At 57.8% G+C, this 21,423-nt stretch overlaps 1 protein-coding gene across 2 annotated transcripts in view; it reads left to right on the forward strand.

Annotated features, from left to right (window-relative positions):
* Positions 1 to 21,423, forward strand: part of SCUBE1 (signal peptide, CUB domain and EGF like domain containing 1) — a 140,002-nt gene that overhangs the window by 77,924 nt on the left and 40,655 nt on the right. The window contains exons 5-7 of one of the 2 annotated variants that reach the window (XM_063622901.1): positions 394 to 519; positions 4,893 to 5,009; positions 7,650 to 7,739. In XM_063622901.1, coding sequence (XP_063478971.1) covers positions 394 to 519; positions 4,893 to 5,009; positions 7,650 to 7,739 — 333 coding nt within the window. The remainder of the gene's footprint in view (positions 1 to 393; positions 520 to 4,892; positions 5,010 to 7,649; positions 7,740 to 21,423) is intronic. The other variant, XM_055253153.2, reaches the window with a different exon arrangement.

The following is a 21,423-nucleotide window of genomic DNA, read 5'->3' on the forward strand; positions in this document are numbered from 1 at the left end:
CCAGTCTGCTGGGTGGGTGGGGGGTACCCTAGAACCATGGGTCGCTCAGGAGAGGGGAGCAAATCACCCTGACACAAAAGTAGTTCTACAGACCACGCCCTGCAATCTGACCTAAAGCAAGAGCTTGGTCTCCGTGGGTCACGAGGTGCCATTTACGGTGCAACTCACAGAGCAAAGCCTGAATCTAGACCCAGGCACCGTGCCTTTGCTTTCTCCCTAAGGGATATCCGTGTAGATGGCTGCTGCATACACGCATATGTGTGTGTGCATGATACATGCAATGACAGCCCATTTGATTGTTACATATCATTGGCTATCCCCTTTCAGCCTGAAATTTTCTCTCTGCCTCTCTGCCTGGTCCCCAACCCGTCTCTTGTCTGTCTCTCTTCCCAGAGGGTATGAACTGCATGAACAAAGACCATGGCTGTGCCCACATCTGCCGGGAGACGCCCAAAGGTGGGGTGGCCTGCGACTGCAGGCCCGGCTTTGACCTTGCCCAAAACCAGAAGGACTGCACACGTAGGTAGAGGGAGACAAATGGGTCAAACGTCCCATGTGCCTCCTGCCATTGCTTTCTGGAGGGTCTGTCCAGTCTGCTGGACTTTGGCCAGGGAGGGTCCCCAGCCCCATGGGGTGGAGAGAAGGGCAGGGCCTGTGGAAGGGGCCTGATAGGGCATAAGGGACAAGGGTTGTAAACCCTTGGGGTTTTCCACACCAAGCATGACACTACCAGTGTAGCCCCAGGAGCTGGGCTGAATCTTATGGCAGCCCCTGAGCCTAAGCTGTCCAGCAGGAATGGCGGGGCCGTGGCACAGAGATCTGTAGGACCAGGTTTCTCGATGGGCCTGGGAAGCCCCTGGTAATGAGTAGTACAATGAAGGAAAAGAGTATGGTTCTGAAGTAGTCCCATTCCAGGCTTGCTGACCTTTTTTCTGGGACCAAAGATCAGAACTCTGTACACCTATAGTCCCAGCTTCTTGGGAGGCAGAAGCCAGAGGATCACTGTAGCCCAACTTTGAGTCCAGCCTGGACAACACAGCAAGACTCCATCTCTAAAATAAAATGTAAAGATCAGAACTCACAATTTGACCCCTGCAAGGCTAACTGCAGATGGCGATACTCTCGGAGATCTGGGCGGAATGAGGCCTCTGGCCAAAGACGCCACTTCAGGATCTGCTTGGTGGTCTGCCTACAGGGCCCACGTGTAGTCCAGCCTCTTAATGGGGACACCCCATTCCCCAGTAGGAGTAGGAGCCAGGAAACCAAGTAGAACGACGGCTGAACTCAGAAGCTTGGGAGCCAGCGCATCCTCCCCACAGCTACGTGGGGAGATGGTGGGATGGGCCTCTCCTCGTGGGAGATGAGGGCACCAGGGATACCCAAAGCGATGTCATATTTGCCCTTTTTTACAAAGAGCCAAAGGAGACTGCCGGAAGCACTTTCCATCTCTGGCAAGAGACAAGTGCCTCATATCAAGCCCACTTTCTAATGCAGAAAAATGTTAGGGAGAAGTGTCCAGTTCCAACTCCCAGTAGAAAAAGGTGGTCCTCACCCTAGCTGTGGAAATGAGAGACTGAGGCTGCCCTGCTGTCATAAAGAAAATGGCCGTTCTGCCACCCATCGTTCTGTGGAGAGGAAGCTGGCCCTTGTTGGTCCATCATCCGTAGTCACTGTTCCTCTCAGTTGTCATCAGCTCTCCTGTGGGTGCCTTGCCACACCTTTCCCAACTCACGGTCTCCTAGAACAGTCACCAAGGCCCTGGGGACCCATGTGCACCAGATGTGATTCATCCATTCTCCAAAGTGAAGGTGCTTCCTTCTGCCCCAGGTATGGTCCGAGAGGCGGACCACCTTTCTCTGTGTTCCAGGCTTTTTCCTGTGGGGTGGCCAAGATAAGCCGGTATACTGTCACCCAGGGCAGGACAAAACAGGGGCAGTCTCGATTGGAAGTGCCAGCCTCCAGCCCCAGGGCTCCATCCAGGCCCCCTCTCCACACCAGATGGATTCCTTTAGCTGCAGAGAAGTCTTCTGTCCCCGGCCACCTCAGAACAGAAGATGCTGACTCCAGCTTTCCCAGTCCCCCCTGTTGTGTGATCTGAGTTTCCTCACGAGAAAAGCCAAGGTCAAAAATGCATGGCATCAGCAGGCTTGTGGATAGCCCTGGCCAGAAGGACAGTGCATTCCCTTAGGCAGAAGACAGGCCGAGGGCCTGCTCAAACTGGGCCCTGAGTCCAGTGCCAGGGAGAGGCTGCAGGTGGCCTGGCTGGGGCCGGCTTGCTCCCTGACCCCATAGTACATCTGAGACAAGCACTGCAAGGAGGAGTTTGCTCAGAGAGCATCTTCTGAGCGCCAGCCTAGTGCGAGAGGTCAGGGACTAGGCAGGGCCCTGTGAGCAGCTAGGACACCCTCCACAACCCTCACCCCAGCTGCCCCCACCAGGAAGGGCTCAACCCTTGCCTGGAATATGTGCTGGCTTAAGAAACAGCAGTCCCACCCTCTCCGTGGGTGGCTGAATATCTCCAAGGTACGGAGAGCCCGATGTGATTTCTGGGGCCTGAGGCCTCCCGTGAAGGGCCTGCACAGGCAGCTGCCCAGCCAGCCCAGCTTTGGCTGCTTCTGTGAAGTTAACGAGACAAGGTTGGTGAGAAGTTAGCTCTGAGTTATTCACTCTAGTCCTTGAAGTCACTTGCGTTCCAGGAAATTCCAGATCTCAAGCTGGGTTGGGGGCTGAGGCCTGGCTTAGCCAACCAGCCTCTGTGGCTCAAGAGGACTGCAGGGCGCTGAACCAAGCTGTCATCCGTCCAGAGCCCAGGACCCACGCCAGGGCCGGGGCCAGAGGAGGTTTTCTCCATCCTTCTGTCCATCTCACCAGAGCTTGAGCTCAGACACCTCTGTGTACAAGCTGTGGACTCTCCGGTACTCGAAGGCTCAATCCTTGGGGGTCTGTGAGATGCACAAATGACTATGTGGAGGGAACAAGGGTCCTTGAGCCTGGATCCCCTTCGAGTTGCCTCAGGCAGGCCTCCATCCTCATTAGAGTCACTTTTGGGGCACAGCCTGTCTCCGGGAGCCTGGAGCTCAAGAAGAACTGCCTTCTCCCCAGCTGCACCCCTGCCCACTCTGAAACGGGAATCTCCTGGGTCCTAGAAAGACACACAACGTCCAGCCCAAAGTGGGTTCCACCTGGGTCTCTCCCCATCGCCTGAGATCTGCGCAGAGCTGCAGCCTCCAGGAATCCCTGGCTTCCCTGGGTTCCTTCCTGGCCATTGAGACGAGCTGTTGAGAGACGAAAGCTGAGCTCTCATCCAGGGTGCCAGCTCCACCCCAGAGAAGAGTCACTCCTGAGGAGAAGGGGCTGGAGGGCTTTGTGCTTGAAGCCCAGTTGTGTTTCTGGAAGCATTTTTCAGGTCCCTGAAATTTCCCCCTAGAAGTCAGCTCCCTCCTCTGGATGATCCTTAGCTCCCTGTGGAAGAGGGAGCAGCCTCTTAGAGCCTCTGGTTGCAGAGGAGAGCATCTGAGGCACTGAGCAGACACCTGTCCCCATATCAAGCCATTTTCTTGACATCCTCCCCACCCGCTGTGGAGACAGCATGTGTCCAAGGCTGAGGTGCCCCATCACTCAGGACAGGTGGGCAGGAAGGCTCTGCTTCGGTTTCTGTGAAAGGAGGAGTGCCGAGAAGTCAGTTCCGAAACGTTTCAGATCCTTCTCTGGGAGTTGCCACCAATTGACTTCCCTCTGGTACCAGCTGTGCTCAGGCGTCAACCGAGTAGAACATAATTCATTCAAACTCTCAGGATTTGGGATTTTTGCCCCCTCTAACCATAGTTGGTCTGAGATTTATTTTTGCATATTTGATCATTAGGGTTTTGCCAAATAAATTAGAGTGTAGCTTGAATTCTGGACAGATGGTTAAAGTATCCAAGAACACGCCCCATACAGAGGCCCTGGTGCACATTTGCGTTCGGATGATGGGCGTGCAGCTGTCTCGCCAGCATCACAAGGCAGGGGCCCTACACCCCCTGGGGAGCACTTGGGTCACCTTGCTCCCCTCTAGCGATCTCTCTCACCCTGGAAATGGACCATGTGTTTAAATAAACTTGAATTTGTAGTTTTTTCTACTTGACTCCTTTTTGTTCTGCCCCCTTTTCAGCCAACGCAGGTTGCTGATGTTGTGAAACATCTTGAGATTCTGGGCTGAAAGGCACCAGATCCTCCAGGCCACAGCATTGAAAACAATGTAATGTGGTTATTATTTAGGTGATTTTCAAAACCGTACCTCAGATGACATTAATTTGCACGAGTCTGTTCGGACATTGCCGAGCTCCCGGAGGATTAGGGCTTTGAGGGGATAGAGTTTGAGGTGGCCCCTGCAACTCTGAGGGGGGACCTCCGTGAAGACATCCACACACCCCAAGACAGGCAGAGGAAGGAAAGTTCTGCCAGAACTAAGGAAATGAGGGTCACCTGGAACCACGGGCCGCCATGTCCCTCCCCCGACAGCTTGACAAGTATGTCCTGGCATTGACAAACATTTGCCCCATCAAGACAGGCGGCTGTAAAGTGTCCTGCAGCCCGAGAAGGATGAAGCTGTCTTCATGTACCACTGTCTGAGCACATCAGCTCTGTGCCTGCTCTGATCAAAGCCCAGACGACCCCAAGTCCATTCTGTCCCACCCCAGTTCAGCTCTAGGGAGTGAGTGACTCCAGGGTCCCTGGAGGGGCTGAAGTGCAGGGAAATGCTCCCCCATTGCCCAGCGAGCCTCATGACCCTACCCACTGATGCCCTTAGGCCTCAGTTTCCCCATACCCTGAAGGCAGCAGCCAACACCGGCAAACTAATCGTTTTTGTTGTTCTGTTTATACACACGTGTGTACACTTGGGGCCTAACTAGTAACCTGTAACTATGGAAACGGAGGCTGCCAGCACAGCTGTGAGGACACAGACACAGGCCCCATGTGTGGTTGCCACCAGAAGTACGCCCTCCACTCAGACGGTCGCACGTGCATCGGTAAGTAGGCACCTCTGCCGCACACCACCCTTGCACCCCCCCGCCCCCCACCCCCCACGCGTTCACCAGCAGGGCCAGCACCCTGCCACGTCTGGGTTCCCCGGAAGGAAGCTTCAGGGAAATAAGGAAAGGCAAGCCTATGGCAATGGTGGAGATGGCCGGCGCCCCTGGGGAGGCTTTCTGGGGAGGCTTCTCTGGGGCCTGCAGCCCCCCGGGACCAGGCTCTTCTGCTTTGTGTTCTCTGGAGACGCCTGACGTGGGCTCCCTAGCAGCAGGGGTTCTGCACGTCCTTGTCCTAGAAGTGAGGGGTGGCCCCAGGCAGGCGGTGTGTGGGGAGAAGGGAGGTGTATGCACCTAAGACCTTCTGTTCCAGAAGCACAGGTGTTTCCTCCCCTAATATGGAAAACAGCCAGATTCAGGTAACTGCACACAGCCACGTTAGTCATGGGAGCTGCCCACAGCTGTCTGGAAAACTAACAGGTTTCCTCAGAACTTGGCTTTGAGTGGTCATTGTCTAAAGTCCAGGGGAGATGGACAGTGTGGGCCCTGCGTGGGTGTGGTGTCTTCACTGCTGTTCTCTCCAAGCTGCCGGGCCCCTGCTGGCCTTTCTCCCCAACCTGAAGTCTGCTCTTCCCGCCGCTGCCCCAGCCCGTCTCTCACCTGTCACATGGAGTCTTGATCTAAGTCTCCGTCACCTCCTTCCCCCTGGTCCCTATTTCCAAAGGGAAGCTCGAATATTTGTGATTATTTCATGCCACAATCACTAGTAGGTTTTTTTCTCCCACTTAAAAATAGCAGCAAATTTTTTAACGGAGAAAGGGTGGAGTTTCAAAGTTGGTGCCAGAGTTCAACCCTTCCTGTGCAGGCAAACTTTAGAAACTCAACACAAGTCAGTTATTTTTTTTAAGCCCCATTTCTTATTGTCAATCTGGAAGATACTTCTTGAGGGAGAGTCAGGGGACAGGACAGGGTTGGTCGGCAGACAGAAGCCCATGAGGCCAGGGTGTGCCCCCGCTCTGTCCCCCAGGATGCTGCTCCCTTGGGTCTCAGGGAGCAGGGCCCAGGTGGGCACCAGGCTGTCACCTCTGTAGTCCGGGGCTGTCATCATGGGTTCTGCTGCCTGCGGTGGCTCTCCCTTCCTCTGTGTGGTCTCTTCTTTCAGACAACCATTTTTTATTTCATTTTTATCTCATTTCTCTTGCTTTTCTGGTGATGGTCCCTGATTGCCTGTCTTGTCTGATAACTGACGTTCATTAATTATTTTCAGAGCCAAAAGCCAAACCAAACCAACCAACCAATTAAAAAAGAATTAAAAGCCAAACCCGGTCTCAGACCAGTGTCTCTATTGCAGCCTGATCCCATCTAGAACCTCCTCTCCTCCGGCCTCTCTCCCTCCGCTGTCCAGCCTGGGGCTCTCCCGGGCCACCCAGCCTCCCTCCTGTCTCGTCTGCTCGAGGTCTTCCGCAGGGTTTGCCACCTCTGTTGGAGCCAGCTCTGTGGCCACGGGGGCAGTGCAAATGGCTGCCAGGCCAGACACACCCAGCCTTTGTCTAACACATCTTGTCTTGTCCACCTGAATCATCCTTTCTTGCTTTTTTATTTTTTGATGTCTACTGCATGCGAAGGCCCCTGCCTGGATCTCCTTTCTAAATTAACTTCCCCAGCCCCACCTTCCCTCTCCTCTCGTTAGAAATCACCTTCCTTACCCAGCCCCTGCTGCTGCTACTTCTACTCCTGGCCAGGAAGAGATGCCTTCACCTGCCTTTGCCCACTGTTCATCCGTGTCCCCCTTGGGAACGAATGTGTCCACATATTTCCTTCTGAGCAAAGAAAGTCAACCCAGCTACCCTCACCTGCCCTCCACAGGAAGCCTCTTGGCATAGCCAGGATGCTCCCTGGCCCGCTCGGGGCTGCCTCTCCTCCGCATGCTCCTAAAATAAGTGATCCCTCTTTGCATCCCCTTGTTGAGCACTTGAATGTTTAGCCCTAGTCCTCTATAGACAAGCAGGCAACCAGCGCTGCCCAAATCGATCCCGTGGTTTTTCTGTGTCTATTCTATTGGATCCATTGTGTGTGTGCGCGTGTGTGTCCTATGTTTTGTTCTTAATTTTGCATGAGTGTTGACACCCCTTCATGTCCCTGTGACAGAGCCTCTGCTGTCTCAGTGCATCCATCACCGGACCTTGTGGCCCTGTCCCCTTGTCCTGTGCCTCGTCCTGTGCCTGCCTCTCCAGCCTGAGCCACGGGGGTCTGTAATCACTTGTGTCTCCGTAAAGCACTGTGGTGGTGCTTTCTGCTTCTGTGGCTCTGTGCGGACGAGTCCCGTCTGCCCTGACCTCAGCCTCCTTCTCTGTTTGCTTGCCCATGGGCCCTGAGTCCCCTCTGTGTCCCAGGTCACTTTGTGGTCATTCCTCCTTTCCTGCACGTCCCCCCGCCCCCGCCCTCGCTGGCTCTCTGCTTTGCCCTGAACACCCCCACCTTGGAGGTTCCTGGGATTAGCCCCTTGGCGAGGATGCCGAGCTGGCCGGCGTGTTGTGTTGGCTTTGCGTGCGCCACGCCGAGAGGCTGACTGTCTTGGGCCGCGGGAAGTGGGCTGTCATTAACCACTGGCTCCATGTTTGTCCCTTACTTGTGTTTTAGAGAAGGATGAGGCTGCAATTGAGCGCTCTCAGTTCAATGCCACGTCAGTAGCTGATGTGGACAAGCGGGTGAAACGGCGGCTACTCATGGGTAACACTTTTCTTCCACTTCCTTTGTCGTACTTGCACTTGTGTGTGTGTGCACATGTGTGTCTTGGGTGTGCGCTGGCATGTGGACATGGGCGTGTGTGTGCTGTGTGTGGGTGTGACGTGCGCATGGGAGCATATGTCTGTGTTGCGGGGTGTGCCCACGTGCGTGCAGTCCTGCGTGTCGTGTGAGTGCGGGGGGCTCCACTCCAGGTGTGAACTCACTTTTTCCTTTTTAAAGTTTTTACCCTCCATCACACACGTTTGTTCTTTGTTTGTGTGTTTGTAGCAAAGAACCCAGGGCTAGTATCCACTGGCCTGTGCACGTAAGGAGACGTGTGTTGTAAAGCTCCCCGACTTGCGTAAACACCCACATTCACAGTTAGGATTCCCAGGATCAGCAAAGCAGCACTGAGACTCAGCCGCAAAAGAGGGCATTTGAGTAGATGGGTCAGGGCAGGAGAGTCCTTACCCATCTCCTCTCCTGGGAGGGAAGCTACCGGCCAGGACCTCCAGGACCTCTCAGGGAAAAAGCCACCTACTTCTCAGAGGCTGCTCAAGGTGTCTTGCGAGGCCTGCTGGCAGGGCTGATCAGGGACTGGTGTGAGGAGAACGAGAAGGAAGAGGGGAAATCACTGCTCTTGGACAGAGCTCAGTGTGCACAGTGGAAAGCAGACTTCCTCGTCTACTCATTCTTCTATATCAGTCGGTTCTGCTGTTTTGCTGGCCTCCGGGCTTTGCCAGCTGCCCAGGACCTCCTGTGCATAGCTGTGGTCGCCTAGGGTTGTCACGACCTTCTTAATGGCTCTCAGATAGCTCACACCAGTGTTTGCAGCTATGGGGTCAGGTAATGCGGTCTCCATTTCTCCGAGGAAGAGACTAAGGTTCGCTGGGGTGCCCTGGCTTGCCCAAGGTCCCACACCACCCTGCAGGGCTGAGCTCTACCGGGAAGTCCTGACCGTGTGGGCTGTCTCAAGCATCAGGGTTGCAGGGCCATGTGAAGGTCAGAGCCTAAAGGTCCCAGAGAGGTGGCTTTGTTTCATGGCCCTCATGCGGACCTCAGGGGGACCCAGGCATCTAGAGAGGCAGCAGGAGGGAGGTCCATGGGCCACAGGGGATATGGCCTTGTGTGCTGCTGAGGAGGCTTCAGGCTGGCCCACTCCTTAGGGGCTTCAAGGAGCTCATGGGTCTGCCTGACGGTGCTCTATGAACCCTAAGTCCATGCTAGACAGGACAGGTGCCGCCCTCTTTCTCAGATAAGAAGAGTAAGGGCCAGAGAGGTCAGAGCATTCACCTCTGGTCACACAGGCAGACAGGGCAAGCTCAGGCTGGAAGCCAGTTCTCCGCAAATTCTCTGGACAGGTCTGTCTTGTTGACTTGGGCAGTCCGGGTTGGCCTGGGAAGAGCTGGAGATGGCAGATTGGGTTGGCTTTGAGCCTCCAGCCTCAGCCCCAGCCAACAGGTATGACCACTGCCCTCCAGGCAGGCATGAGTCAGTGCTGTGGACTGTCTGGAAGGGTGGCTGGAGGCAGGTGGAGGGAGCCCCAGAGTTGTCAGTGTTCTGAGGCCACTCTCAGGTCTCAGGGGGCCCAGGGCCCTCGGTCTCACTTACGAAAAGTGGGCACTACTGTCTGAGGCCAGAGCTCCAGAGCCAGGCAGGACCAGGAGCTGGGCCCCTCAGGTACCCCGCGACCTTCCCAGGAAGAGGATGGGTGGTGGAAGAGGGCCACGCTGAGTTGGCATCACGTAAATGGGTGGTGCAGGGGTGGGGAGGAGGGCCTCTGTGCTTGCATTCAATAATGAGAGTCAGTGGATAAAGGCCCAGAACCAGACCCTGGAGTGGGGTCAGGAGGTGAGGAGGGAGGCCCTGAGAATGCAGGTAGCCTCAGCCTGGGTTTGGGAGGCGGACTGAAGGAACACATCAAGGAGATCTCTGTGCTAGGCATCTGGGTGGGGACCCTCCCCTGTACCCCCACCTTTGTGATTATCAGAATCCTCCCATACCACCCCTTAGAGCTTGTCCTGCCCCAGACAGAAGAGACTTCTCCTCCTCCGGTTTCCTCCAACACGAAGCAAAGGAAGAGCCAGTAGCCAAGACCTCACCCCCTAAACTAGGAACCAGACCCAGGCTTCTGAGAAGGGTCAGTCCGGGGGCCTCAAGTCTAGAGCACAAGTGAGCCCCTCTCTCACGAGCTCATCACCCTTAGCACCATCTCCTCTAAGAACAGCCTATAGGGTAAAGACATAGGATCGTGTTGGATTTCAGGCCCTAACCAGTAGCTCCTGATGAGGTGTGGCTGCCCCCATGTTGTATTAATAGAGGCAAGGTATGGAGAGTAAGGGAGGTGAGCGTTCCCATCCTGCCCCATGCTGGTCAGGCACACCAGAGCATCACATTCAGAGCCGGGCCCTATGTGGGGAGAGCAGCCCAGATGGTGAGGGGCTCAGAACTGGGTCATCCTCATATGTTCATGCTGCCAGGATTGCTGGCCTGTGGCAGAGATCACAGGCAGTTTGTCCCAGTAGATCCTGGGCCTGTGGGCAGCCTGAGCCCCTTTTGGGGTTCCGGGAGGGGAGAAGGGTAGGACAGGCACAGGCAGAAGGAGCCAGCGGTAGATAAGAAAAGTGAGACACTGAGGAGTTTCACAGCAAGGGCAGCCCCTGGACCACGTGGCTTCAGAGTCTGTGCCCTTGACTGCAGCACTGGCCAGCTCCTCACGAGAGCGGCTCAGATCCCCGTCCCCTGGCAGAACCTGCAGGCCAAAGTGGCCATGTCTTAGAAACCACGGAGGGGAGGACACTGCGGCTCAGAGGGGCTAAGGGCTCCAGCCATGCAGCTGGGCAGGACAGAGCCGGGATTCTGGCTCCAGTGAGGGAGGGGAGTGCCCTCAATGGGAGGCGCAGTTGTAAGTCTAGAATGTGGCCAGAGAGAGAGAATACCTCCAGCACAGCGGCCTGGGCCACTGGGTTCTCAGCTGCACCCAGAAATTGCTTTTTGTAATAATCACCCCAGTCCCTGAGCACAGGTGAAGAACAGAGTAAGTATGTTTACTTTAAAGAGGCCCCAAAACGTGTAACCAATTGTAGACTCCCATTACAATCAGTTAAAATTGTTGGATTTGCAGGTTAAAGTGATAAGTTTCAATTATCTGGGAGACTTACATGAAACACCTGAGGACCCAGCGTGGGGTGCAGCATGGGAGCTTACCTCAGGCCCCGGGACCCTGCTTGTGGCAAGGCTGATGGGGTGCTGCACGCCACGCTGGTCAGCTCCAGGTCTTCAATCAAGCCCCCCTCCCTGGAGCATGCTTAGGATAGGTGGAGCATCCGCTCCTCTTGCTGCTGCTAACAGATTCCCGCAATCTCAGTTGCTTAAGACAACGCACGTTTATTGTCTTCTGTAGGTCAGAAATTTGACCTGGGGCTCATTGGGCTAAATTCAAGATGTCGGCAGGGCTGTTTCCTTCTGGAGGCCCCAGGGGCGCATCCCCTTCCTTGCCTTTCCAGCTTCTAGAGCTGCCCACGTTCCTTGTCCCGCGGCCCCTCCTCCACCTTCAGAGCCAGCAGCCTGACCCGCCCCAGTCCTCACAGCTGTTTCTGACCCACCTCTGCGGCCTCCCTCGGTTACTCTCAAGGACCCCTGTGATCACACTGGGCCCCTCCAGGTAATCCAGGATAATTTCGCATCTCACAGTCCTTCAGCACATCTGCAGAGTCCCTTCTGCCAGGTAGGGTCACAGTTTCTGGGGATTAGCATGTGGGCATTTTAAGGGGGCATTATTCTGCCTAAAACAGATGGTTCTGCTGGGGCTGAAGGGACCCTCCGTTAGGGCAGAGCCCACACCTGCCCTTTTCACTGGCTGAGCCCCAGGACCAGGAGCCTCCTCTGAAACCAGTCCTGAAGGTGTGGGATGCACCCCACCCCCTTCATGGAGGCTCCGCTGGCTGCCCCAGCTGTGGGCACCCACTCTTCCTCAGGCAGCCTTGGGGGTGTATCTTCAGCCCATTCCCTCTGCCCTGGCTCTCCCGCCTCACCAGTACCGCTCAACCCCTCTAGAGTTTGCAAGGAACTTTCCAGGCAGCTTTTCCAGCCCCTCCCCCACAGCCCTGGGAGGCAGCTGTCCCCACTTGACAGATGAAGAGCCTGAGGCCCTGAGAAGGGAGGCCACACAGCCCGTGAGCAAAGCCTGGGCCAAAGTCCCAGCCCTGTGGACCCCCAAGTCCAGGGCCCCAGGTTAGGAGCAGAACAGGCCTGAGGGACGCGGCTGTGCAGGCCCAGTAGCATTTCTGGCTGTGACGTTCCTCCTGTGGGCACGACATCAGCAGAACTCACAGCCAGCCCATTCCAGGGGTCCCACCACGCCCATGAGAGCAGTGGGGCCTGAGCTGCAGGCTAGGGACCCCAATCTGAGTTGACCCTCAGCCCGAGCTCCCTCTGGGCCTCGCACTCTGCCCCGTGTTTACCTCAACCTCACAGCCACCCTGAGAGCAGTGCGAGTGTTTTGGAGATGAGGACATGGGGGCACAGAAAGGCAGCTGGGAACTCCTCTCCCCGCACCCCTGAAGCTGCTCCTGCCTGGCTCCCTGAACTGCTCCGCCTCGTCCGATATAGGCCCAACCTTCTCTGCCTCCTCTCTGGATCTGGCCAGGAGTGGGTGCTTGGCGATGCTTATGGAGGTCAAAGAGGAACACTGCCCAAGAAGCAGTGCCTGCCCTGAGGGGACCTTGGGTTCCAGCAGGGACAGGGCGCCCTGAGCCTTCCCTGTCCCTCCATACCATTAGAGCCATCTTCGTAAGTGTTCCCCAGGCCGGTGCTAGACAGAGCCTGGGAGCAGTCGCAGCATCTGTGACCCCCTTGATCAGCAGACACTGCCTGGGCATCTCCCAGGAGACAGGGCCTAGACCTGCAGGAGGCCACAGGCATCCAGAGGAGAGGGAAAAGCTTCGCTCGTGGAGCGAGGCCTGGGTACCAGTTCTGTCCACTCCCTGGAAGCTTTGCTTGCTCAGGCGAGTTTTTAACTTCCCTCAGCCTGTTTCCTTAGCTGTAAAAAGGCGATCATGATAGTGTGTACTTCCTATCGATTTGAGGATGAAATGAGCGACTAAGTAGCAGGTGCTTAGCGTGGCGCCAGGCACGTAGGAAGCACTCACTGTGCGTCAGCTGTGTGACGCAGTTGGGGCACTGAGGTGCAAAGCACCAGAAAGGGAAGCCGCCAGGGACAGATCTGCAGGTGAGCAGGCAGGGCCAGGTGGAGTCCCAGGCTTCCCCTGGCTTTTCCCCACCCTTCTGCCCCTAGACCTGTCTCCCCAGCCATCCCGCCATCTCTGTCCTGCCCATCCCCAGCCAAGCCCTCTGGGCTGCATGGCTGCACTCAGGGCCCACTGTCCTGCTGGCAGGGGGAGAAGGGAGGAGCTTTCCCACTGCAACTCACGGGGCTACAGCCTCATCCCTCTGAGCCCCGGGTTTCCCATCCCCCAAATGGCCATGACCTGCTTCACCCTGCCAGGCTCAAAGGAACTGGAAGTGAGAGAAAAGATGGAAGGGCCCAGCACACAGGCCAGAGCTTGGTAAGGGGCTGCTCATCCTGAAAAAAGCAGGCAGAGAGGCTGGAGAACTGGGAGGCCAGGGAGGACCGAGGAGAGTGGAGGCCACTGTGGAAATGGTGGCTGACACTTAGGGGGCACACGCTGTGTCCCACACTGTCCCCAGCGTCATTTAACTGCATCACCCTGAGCGGCATGGCCAGTGTCACTTCTCATCTGGACATCTGCATTCCTGCTTCTCCCCCCTAGCTCCCCTCCACCCTGCCTGCACCTCCTCTTCTGCAGTGACCATCTCAGGGTCCTGGGTGTCCCTGATTTCACCAATCTATGTCCCAGTCCCCACCCCGCACATTCACCCACTCCTGGAAGCCACCCTCTGCCTGTTCCTCTGGCCCTGCATGCTCAGCCTTTCCTGGACTCCCTGCCTCCAGGGGTCACACCCTCATCTCTCTACCCAGGTGCCATCTTGGGTGGTTCTACCTGGCAAAGGCTGCCTTTTGCTTGTCCAAACCTCACTGGACCTTTCTCCCCTCCCCTGTCCCACCATTCACCCTTCCTCCACCAGCACGCCCTGACTGGGGGCAGCAGCTAGGTCTTTGCCAGCTTGGTGCCTCCCCCTCAGGGCACAGCACAGGGCCTTGCCCAGAGCAGGAGCATGGGTGAGGCTAGTTGGCTCAGCACATGAATGAAGGCTTCCTGGAGGAGGTGCCGGGGGATGGATGGGGCCTCAGTGCCCAGGCAGGCAGGTATCCAGCTCAGAGAGAGGGCAGGCCCCGGAGCCTGGACGTGCTTGGAAGTGGGAAGGGACTCAGGCAGGTCTGAGTGCTGGTGAGGGAGGCGATGACACGGGGCAGCTCCCCAGGCCCAGTGCTCAGCAGGTGGCCTGGCTGAAGGAAAGCGGGAGCAAGCCCCTCTCAAGTTGTGGCCTCCCTGCCCACTGAGCTCCAGGGACTGGGCTCCTGTTAGAGAAGGATCAGGTGGTCAAGCTACACCTCATTCACTGGACTGGCTCCAAATATGGCTGGTGTCTGGTCAGTTGGGGCCCCCAGCCAGGTTGAGTCCTGGGCCCTGCCCTCAGTTCAGTCCCTCACTGTCTCACACGCACAGCTGGGGCTTGTAGGGGGAGGTAGGTGATGGCGACTCAGCTGTGACGAGGGCTGGAGTGTGGGTGGAGTCGCAGTGCCAGGCAGGGCTTAGTAGAGAAAAGACGAGGGCTCAGAGCATTGCCTGGTCCAGATGGGAGGCTTAAGCCTAGAGGGGATGTGGCCCACCCAAGGCCACCTTGGACGTTGAGCCCTGGCACTCTTGGGTGGCCCTACCCCTTGCCCCCGGCTTCCCTCCCACTGTACTCCATCCCAGTGGAGATGGGGCACACTTGACGCCCATCTGCTCCTTTTGGTCCTCAACTCTCATGTTTAAACATCCAAGACCGCATCTCACTGCCTGCCCTGTTTCCTCTCTCCTGGATTCTGGCCCAGCCTCCCTGTCTCCCAGCCCCACCAGCTGTGAGGCCATGGCCAGAGCCCTCTTTGGCACAAATCTGAACGGGCTCCAGCCCTACCTTAATCCTCCCCTAGGTTTCTTGGCCGCTGGTCTAAGTGGGCCCCAAAGCCCCAAAGCCCTTCAAGATGCAACCTCAGTGCCCTCTGTGACCTCCTGACATTTTTGCTAATCCAGCCCTGACCCCCCTGGCCCCCTGGCCCTGCAGGCCAACATGGCAATACCGATGTCCACTGGAGCTGTAATGGAAGGCGCCCGAGAACAGGGCACCCTCTTCACCTGCATTCTCAGGAGGAGCCCAAGTGTAAAAACAGGCCCGACCAGGCCCCTCTGCCACCCTGCCGCTGGCTCCCTCTCACCCCACCTACCTGGGGGGTGACGGCCTGCTCCTCCTGCGGCCCTCCCCATCCAAGCCACCCTTGCCTCTCTCTAGCTGGATCCAGCTAAGGGCGGGCCAGGTGGTGGCTACAGGCCAAGGTTAGCCCTGACTTGACTGAGGAGTAGCAGGCAGCTCCCAGCAGCTCCCAGCTTCCTGAGGCGAGATTTCCTGGTCTGACCCAAGGACGGTGGGTGGTTTCCAGTTGCTCAGCCAGGCTGTACCATTGCTCCAAATACCATGCATTTGTTCTTAGAGCAGAGAAATCCGTGGCTGGAGCTTCACTCCAGTCAAGCACACAGTGACTCCTTTCTGGTTATCCTAAGCCAGATTCTAGAGTCAGACCCGGGTTCAGTCCTAGCTTCCCCAGTCACTAGCTCTGCCAGCACCCCAGGGCCAGCTCACATCTCACTTACAAAGATGGCTTCCAGTCTCTGGAGAAGCTTAGCTGAGGCACTGGACAGGCTGCACCTGGCCCTGTGTGTGGCCCGTAGCAGGTGGCCCAGCCACTTTCCATCCTTTCCTTCTTCGCCATCACCAGCCATGAGCATGTCAATAGGGCACTCTAGAATGCCAGGGAGGAACAAAAGCTTGATGACAAGTCCCAGACAGAAAAGAAGCCCGGAGCCGGACTGGCCTTGATGGGGTCATAGTGGTGGGCCGTCGGGAGCCCTGGAGACCCAGCAGGATTAACAGCGCCTGGTGCCTATAACCCAGACCCCTCCAGGAGGCCTACACAGCTCCCAGGCTGAAGCTCTAGAGAGGGAGAGGGAGAGAGCATAGACACAGGCTCCAGGTGTCAGCCACTCCCTGCCCCGTCCCCATCCCCACGAAGTCACAGAGTGGGAGGGTGGGAGTGGGGAGTGCACCACTGCTGGAGGCCCACCAGGAAGCAGAGGTTTGTGCTCAGACACTGGGCACTGCCTCCTTTTGCCCCAGGTGGTTGTTTAATCTGTCCTCAGCCACGTCTCCGGGGCAGCCCACAGAGACCTGGAGCAAGGCTTCCCTCTGTTGAGCAGCCTCCAGGCTGGGCTCTTTGTATAACCAGACATGTTCAATGTTCCCGGCAACCTGCAAGGTTTAGTGGTACAGATAAGGAAACCGGAGCTCAGAGAGGTGAAACAGCTCGTCCAGTTCTGTCTACCCCACACCCCTCCCCCTCAAGGGGCAGGCAGGTGATAGCTCTGCCCCCCCAGGCTTTGCACAGGGCCTGGCATGAGCATGCTCAGTGAGTGTGAGCTGCTGTGGATCAGATCCCCAAGCCTCCCTGGGCACACACAGCTGGAGGGGCCACCTGGTGCACAGGAAGAGCACTGGCCCAGCCGCTTCGCAGCTACCTGCCCTCACCAGCTCCTTCCCCTTGCCTCATCTCAATCCCCCAAGCCTCCTGGGGCACGGCTGTGATGCCTCCTGTGGGTGGGCCCCAAGGATCCCACCCACAGGGGAGCCCCCTTGTCTGCCCTAAGCACCCTTCACTGAGGAGCCAGGGTAGAGGCAGGAAGTGAAGGAGGCAGGGCAGGGGGAGACTGGCCGCTGGAGGCCCTGCTCCTGTCACCTGCTTTAATACGAAACCTCCCTGTCCTCCAAGGGCACCCGGGACCCCTCAAACCAAGTGAGGAGACCTCTCCTGAGGTCGGCTTGTCTTGCTCCTGGGTGGGCATCTTCTATATACCTGGTGCCACCAGCCCTCAGGCCTCCCTGCAGCCCCCACGCCACAGTCCTGCAGGGCACTGTCCCTCCATCCCAGTGGCTTCTGCTTTCTGAGCAGGTGTAGGAACCCCCACCCACCCACTAGTCATGAGAGAAGGTGGCTTGCCGTACTCCTAGCACATCCTGGAATTGGGGCCCCGCCTGCTGCCTTGGAAGACAGTGCCACTGACAATAATTCGCCTCCCAAATTGTTCCCCAAGCAGCGCGGTTCTCAGGTGGACGGAGGCCCTGAGGGTGGTGCAGGGCCGGGCTAAAGTTGGCAGAGGGCCAAAATGGGCCTCGGAGTCACGGGGCTGTGTGCTAAAAAGGCAGAGTCCAGGAGACCCCGGGCTGCCTCAGAGGCCTGGGTGGCCCTTGGGGATCACAGGCGTTGGGGCCCCGCAGCCTCAGACGTGAACAGTGCTGGCCCTGGAGGAGCCTGCTGGGGCCTCCCATCCCACGTTCTCCTTGAGAGCTGCTTCCTTGTCAGGGCTGCAGCCCTGGCCTCCGCAGTCGCCCTGCGTCCTGCCACATTGAGCCCCACCCCACCCGCGCCACCACCTGCATGCGCTGTCACCAGCATGTCCCCAGGCAGCCCTGGGGCAGACCTAGCCAGCACCCCCTCAACAGACAGCTCTCAGGATTGACCATTTGCCCAGTGGAGGTAGAGGCAGGCGGGGAGGCGTGGTCAGGACCAGGCGTGGCCCTCTGCTGAGAGTGTCAAGTCCCCTCCACCACCCCCTGCTGACTGTCAGAGGCACGAGGGAGGCCACATTCATGGTGCCCATTACAGCGCTGGCCATAAGCCTGCTGCACAACACTAGTGATGGGCCACAGGGCCCCCCCGGAGTTCAGAGGGCCCCTCGGGAGATAGGCCAGCCAGGGAGACCAGGGCCACTGCGTCAGGGGCTTGCCAGGGAGCATGGCGTGGCTTTTATCCCAAAGCGATGGGAGCCATGGAGGGTTCAGCAGCCAGCTGGGGGAAGATGGTCAGAGGTCAGAGGTCCCCAGATCTGCCGGAAGGGCCATCCAACCCCTCTTCACCGCAGCTTCGGTTGATTCTAGGGACAGAAGGGCAGGTGGCCAGCCCTGATTTAGGGATCAGCAGGTTCTGGCGAGGACCCCAGGCTGCCCCCATCATCAGGGTAGGCCACTGAGGGGCAGGGAGGAAGAAAGGATGGTAGGGCCTTTGTGGGATGCTGGGCCCATGCCAGACCCACTGGATCAGAGCCTCTGCCCTGGTGAAAAGCCTGTCCCTTCTGTCCACCACACAGTGACTGAGACTGTCCTTTAAGGACCTTGTCCCAGACCTGGGGCAGCATAAGCAGGCAGTGCCAACCCAAAGGCCAGCAGTGGCTGCGGCTGTTCCCAGGCATCCTTCTGTCCTCGCCCCGCTTCCCTCTGTCAGAGCGATGTTCAGGCACAACACAGGCGGGAAACCCAGGGTCTAGGGAGGGGAGGGTCCTTTGCCCACAGTCCCCCCATGTGGTGCTGGCACTGAGCCTGGCACCCACGCCCACCTCCCATTGTGTACCACAGAGTGCCCTTGTGCCCTGCACAGTGCAGCACTGCACTGCCTCCTCCACCAAGGGCACGTTCGCCCTTCAGTCCTGCCCACCTCGCGTCCCAGCTCACTCTCCCTTCCAGGTCCAACAGAGGGTAGGGTCCCAGCCCCCTGGCTTGGTTCTGTTTCTCGTGGGGCCTCCAGAGTCCCTGCTCATTAATCTAGTCGTTGAGCACAACTCATTAGGCACCTCTGCCATGCTGGTCACCTTGACACTGCCCTGCCTGGAGAGCGTGTGGTCAGTGGGAGAGGCCTCCACACACATAGATAGCACTGCCCTATGGGGAAGAAGCCCACAGCAAGGCTCGGGACAGCTTTCGGGGAGGCAGGTGGGGCCTGCTGTGTTCTGAGGAGTTGGTTATTCAAGGCCAAGGGGGGTGCCCTGTAGAACCCTGAGGAACTGTGCTGGGGTGTGGCGGGGCATGGGCTGGGAGGTGGGCAGTGTGAGAGGAAGGTGCAGACCCAGGAGAGAAAGGCGAGGTCTGGGCCTTATTTCATGCCCCCTGCCACTCCATAAGCTGTTGACACCTGGGCATGTCACATTCATCTCTGTAGCTCCCCTCTCCCGGCCACCTAGCACAGTGAAATTGACCCGCCTGTGAAGACCAGGGGCTGTGTCCAAGGTGCATCCTAGCAGGGCAGAGAAGTTCAGATAATAATCATTGAATGAATTAGCAACTGCCTGTGGGTGCTGAGTCTTCATAGGCAGAGCTTCCAAGAATGGCACCAACAGTGAGAGTGTGGACCCAATCGCAGAGCAGCTTCCAAAGCACTGTGGCATCCACTGTTCTGCCTGGGCCTTGCGAGAACTGTGTGGTAAATATGATCATCTCCATGTCACCCATCCAGAAGCTGACTTTGAGAAGCCAAGGGACTTGCCCGGGGTCACACAGCCGGCACGTGGAACCCTGTCATTCAGCCTTCATAGCTCCTGTCCCTTCTGTCCACCACATGGTGACAGACTGTCCTTTAAGGACCTTGTCCCAGACCTGGGGCAGTGTAAGCAGGCAGTGCCAACCCAAAGGCCAGCAGTGGCTGCAACTGTTCCCAGGCATCCTTCTGTCCTCGCCCCTGCTTCCCTCTGTCAGAGCGCTGGCAGGCTGCATGCGGGGTCCAGTGGAGCGCCCGGCCTCCCCTGCAGGGCCCAGCCCAAAGCAGGAGCTCCCCAGAGAAAGACCAAAGGGCAGACCTTTTAACTTGTCTGAGATTTTCCCCACACACTTTCGAGCCCCAGCCAGCCCTACGCCTGGCCTTCCTCCTCCTTGGCCACCCTCGCCCTACGGGGTGAGCGCTCTCCCCACCAGCTGGAGGAGGAAGCCAGGGCACCAGGGGGTGCAGACCTCACGGTGAGGATCCCATCAAAGCCCTGATTCTCTGGCCTTGTCCGGCTTACTCATCAGCCTGGAGTGTTGAAGCCCAGAGTTCAAATACTGGCTCCTCCCAATAGCTGCGTGACCTGAACACGGCCAGCTTCTAGGATGTGCGGCGTGTGCGGTGGCCCAGGACCCCGCCCTTAGAAGGGCCCATGATTGGTTTCGTGTTCTGTCTCTGTCTTGAAATTCTTAGCAATTTTTGAACAAGGCCATTCCATTTTTATTTTGCACTGGGTTCCACAAGTGATGTAGCCATTCCTGCCTGGACAGGCAATGTAACTTCTCCATGCCTCCAGGGCCTGCCTTGGCACTTCTGTGTCCCCCGTGGGGCTGCTGTGAGGCCTGCTGAGGCTCATGGGTGACAGGTGCCTTGTCCACTACAAAGGGCTGTATTGTTCCACAATCTCTCCAGGTGGAGAGAGAAAGCCTCTAGACGAGAACTCTGTAGCTCCTGGACGAAGCTCCTGGAGGCTGCGCTGCATCCTCCTCCTCTTCCCAGTCCCAGGCACCTGAGCCACCCTCCACAAGTGTGTTTAGGGGTGGGAGAGATTCCTCATGAGGCCATAATGTCAGCCCCTGGGAGGGGGCAGAGGCCGGGATGGCACCCAGAGAAGGCCCATGGGTGAGGAGGAGGAAGGCCCAGAGCCCACCCCCACCAGGCAGAGATGCCACTGCTGCAGCCTCCGAGCCCTGTTTGCCACTTATATTTGGAGGGGCTCCGTGGTAAAGGTGGCCTGGCCTGCTTTCTTACTGTCTCTGAGACAGCCGTGGCCTAATACCAGGTCTGGTGGCCTCTGGTCCTGAGGAACAGGAGAAGTGAGGCTGTTTTTTGAGGCCCTGAGAGATGGGGGAGCTGGAGCGATGGCCAGGCTAGCCATAGACGGCAGGGGCCTCCTCGGCAGCAGCACGGGAGCCTCTGCTTGGAGACTCCCAGGGACGCGGTGCTCGGCCCCACCAGGTCCGCCTGTCCTGTCATTGTAGACTTCAGTCCCCAGCCCTCACTTCAGCCCAAAGGACCTCGGTCAGTTTCATTGTTGCTCCCTCTACCCGTCTTGCATTTATAGTGAACCTCTAAAAACCTCACAATATGGCTGAGGTGGGCACCGCAGAAATGGCCATCCCTGTGCTGTAGAGGAGGGATGGAGGCCCAGGCAAGAGGCTGCAGCCTGCCCCAGGCCCCGAAGCGGGAAGAGGTGAGGGCGGGCCTAAGGCCAGACTGCTCCCTCCACTTGACCCTCCCTGCCTGCACAGGGCCTGGCAGAGAACGTCCCAGGGACTGCTGGCTCCCAGCGCTCCTACATGAGCCTGACGTGGGCACGTTTCTCTGGCTGCCCAGGATGAGGCAGTGATCTGGAGGAGGGACCATGGGAGGCAGTGACAGTCACAGGAGGACAGCAGTGGCCTGGCCATAGTAAGAGCAGGGGCTAGAGCTGGGAAGTGCTGGGGAAGCAGCAGGCCCAGGCCCTGGGTCCCAGGGGAAGAGGAGGGGGCTCATCGTCTTCGGCTTGGGGCAGGTAGGGGTAGCATCCCTGCAGACAGGGAGCACTGGGGGAGGAGCTGCTAGAGGAGGATGATGAAGAGTCCAGTGGCACATGCTTGGTGGTAGGGCCCTGGAGCTGCCAGGTGGGTCACTGCCCGCGAG

Source organism: Symphalangus syndactylus, chromosome 18, assembly GCF_028878055.3.
Source record: "Symphalangus syndactylus isolate Jambi chromosome 18, NHGRI_mSymSyn1-v2.1_pri, whole genome shotgun sequence".
Classification (NCBI taxonomy): Eukaryota; Metazoa; Chordata; class Mammalia; order Primates; family Hylobatidae; genus Symphalangus; species Symphalangus syndactylus.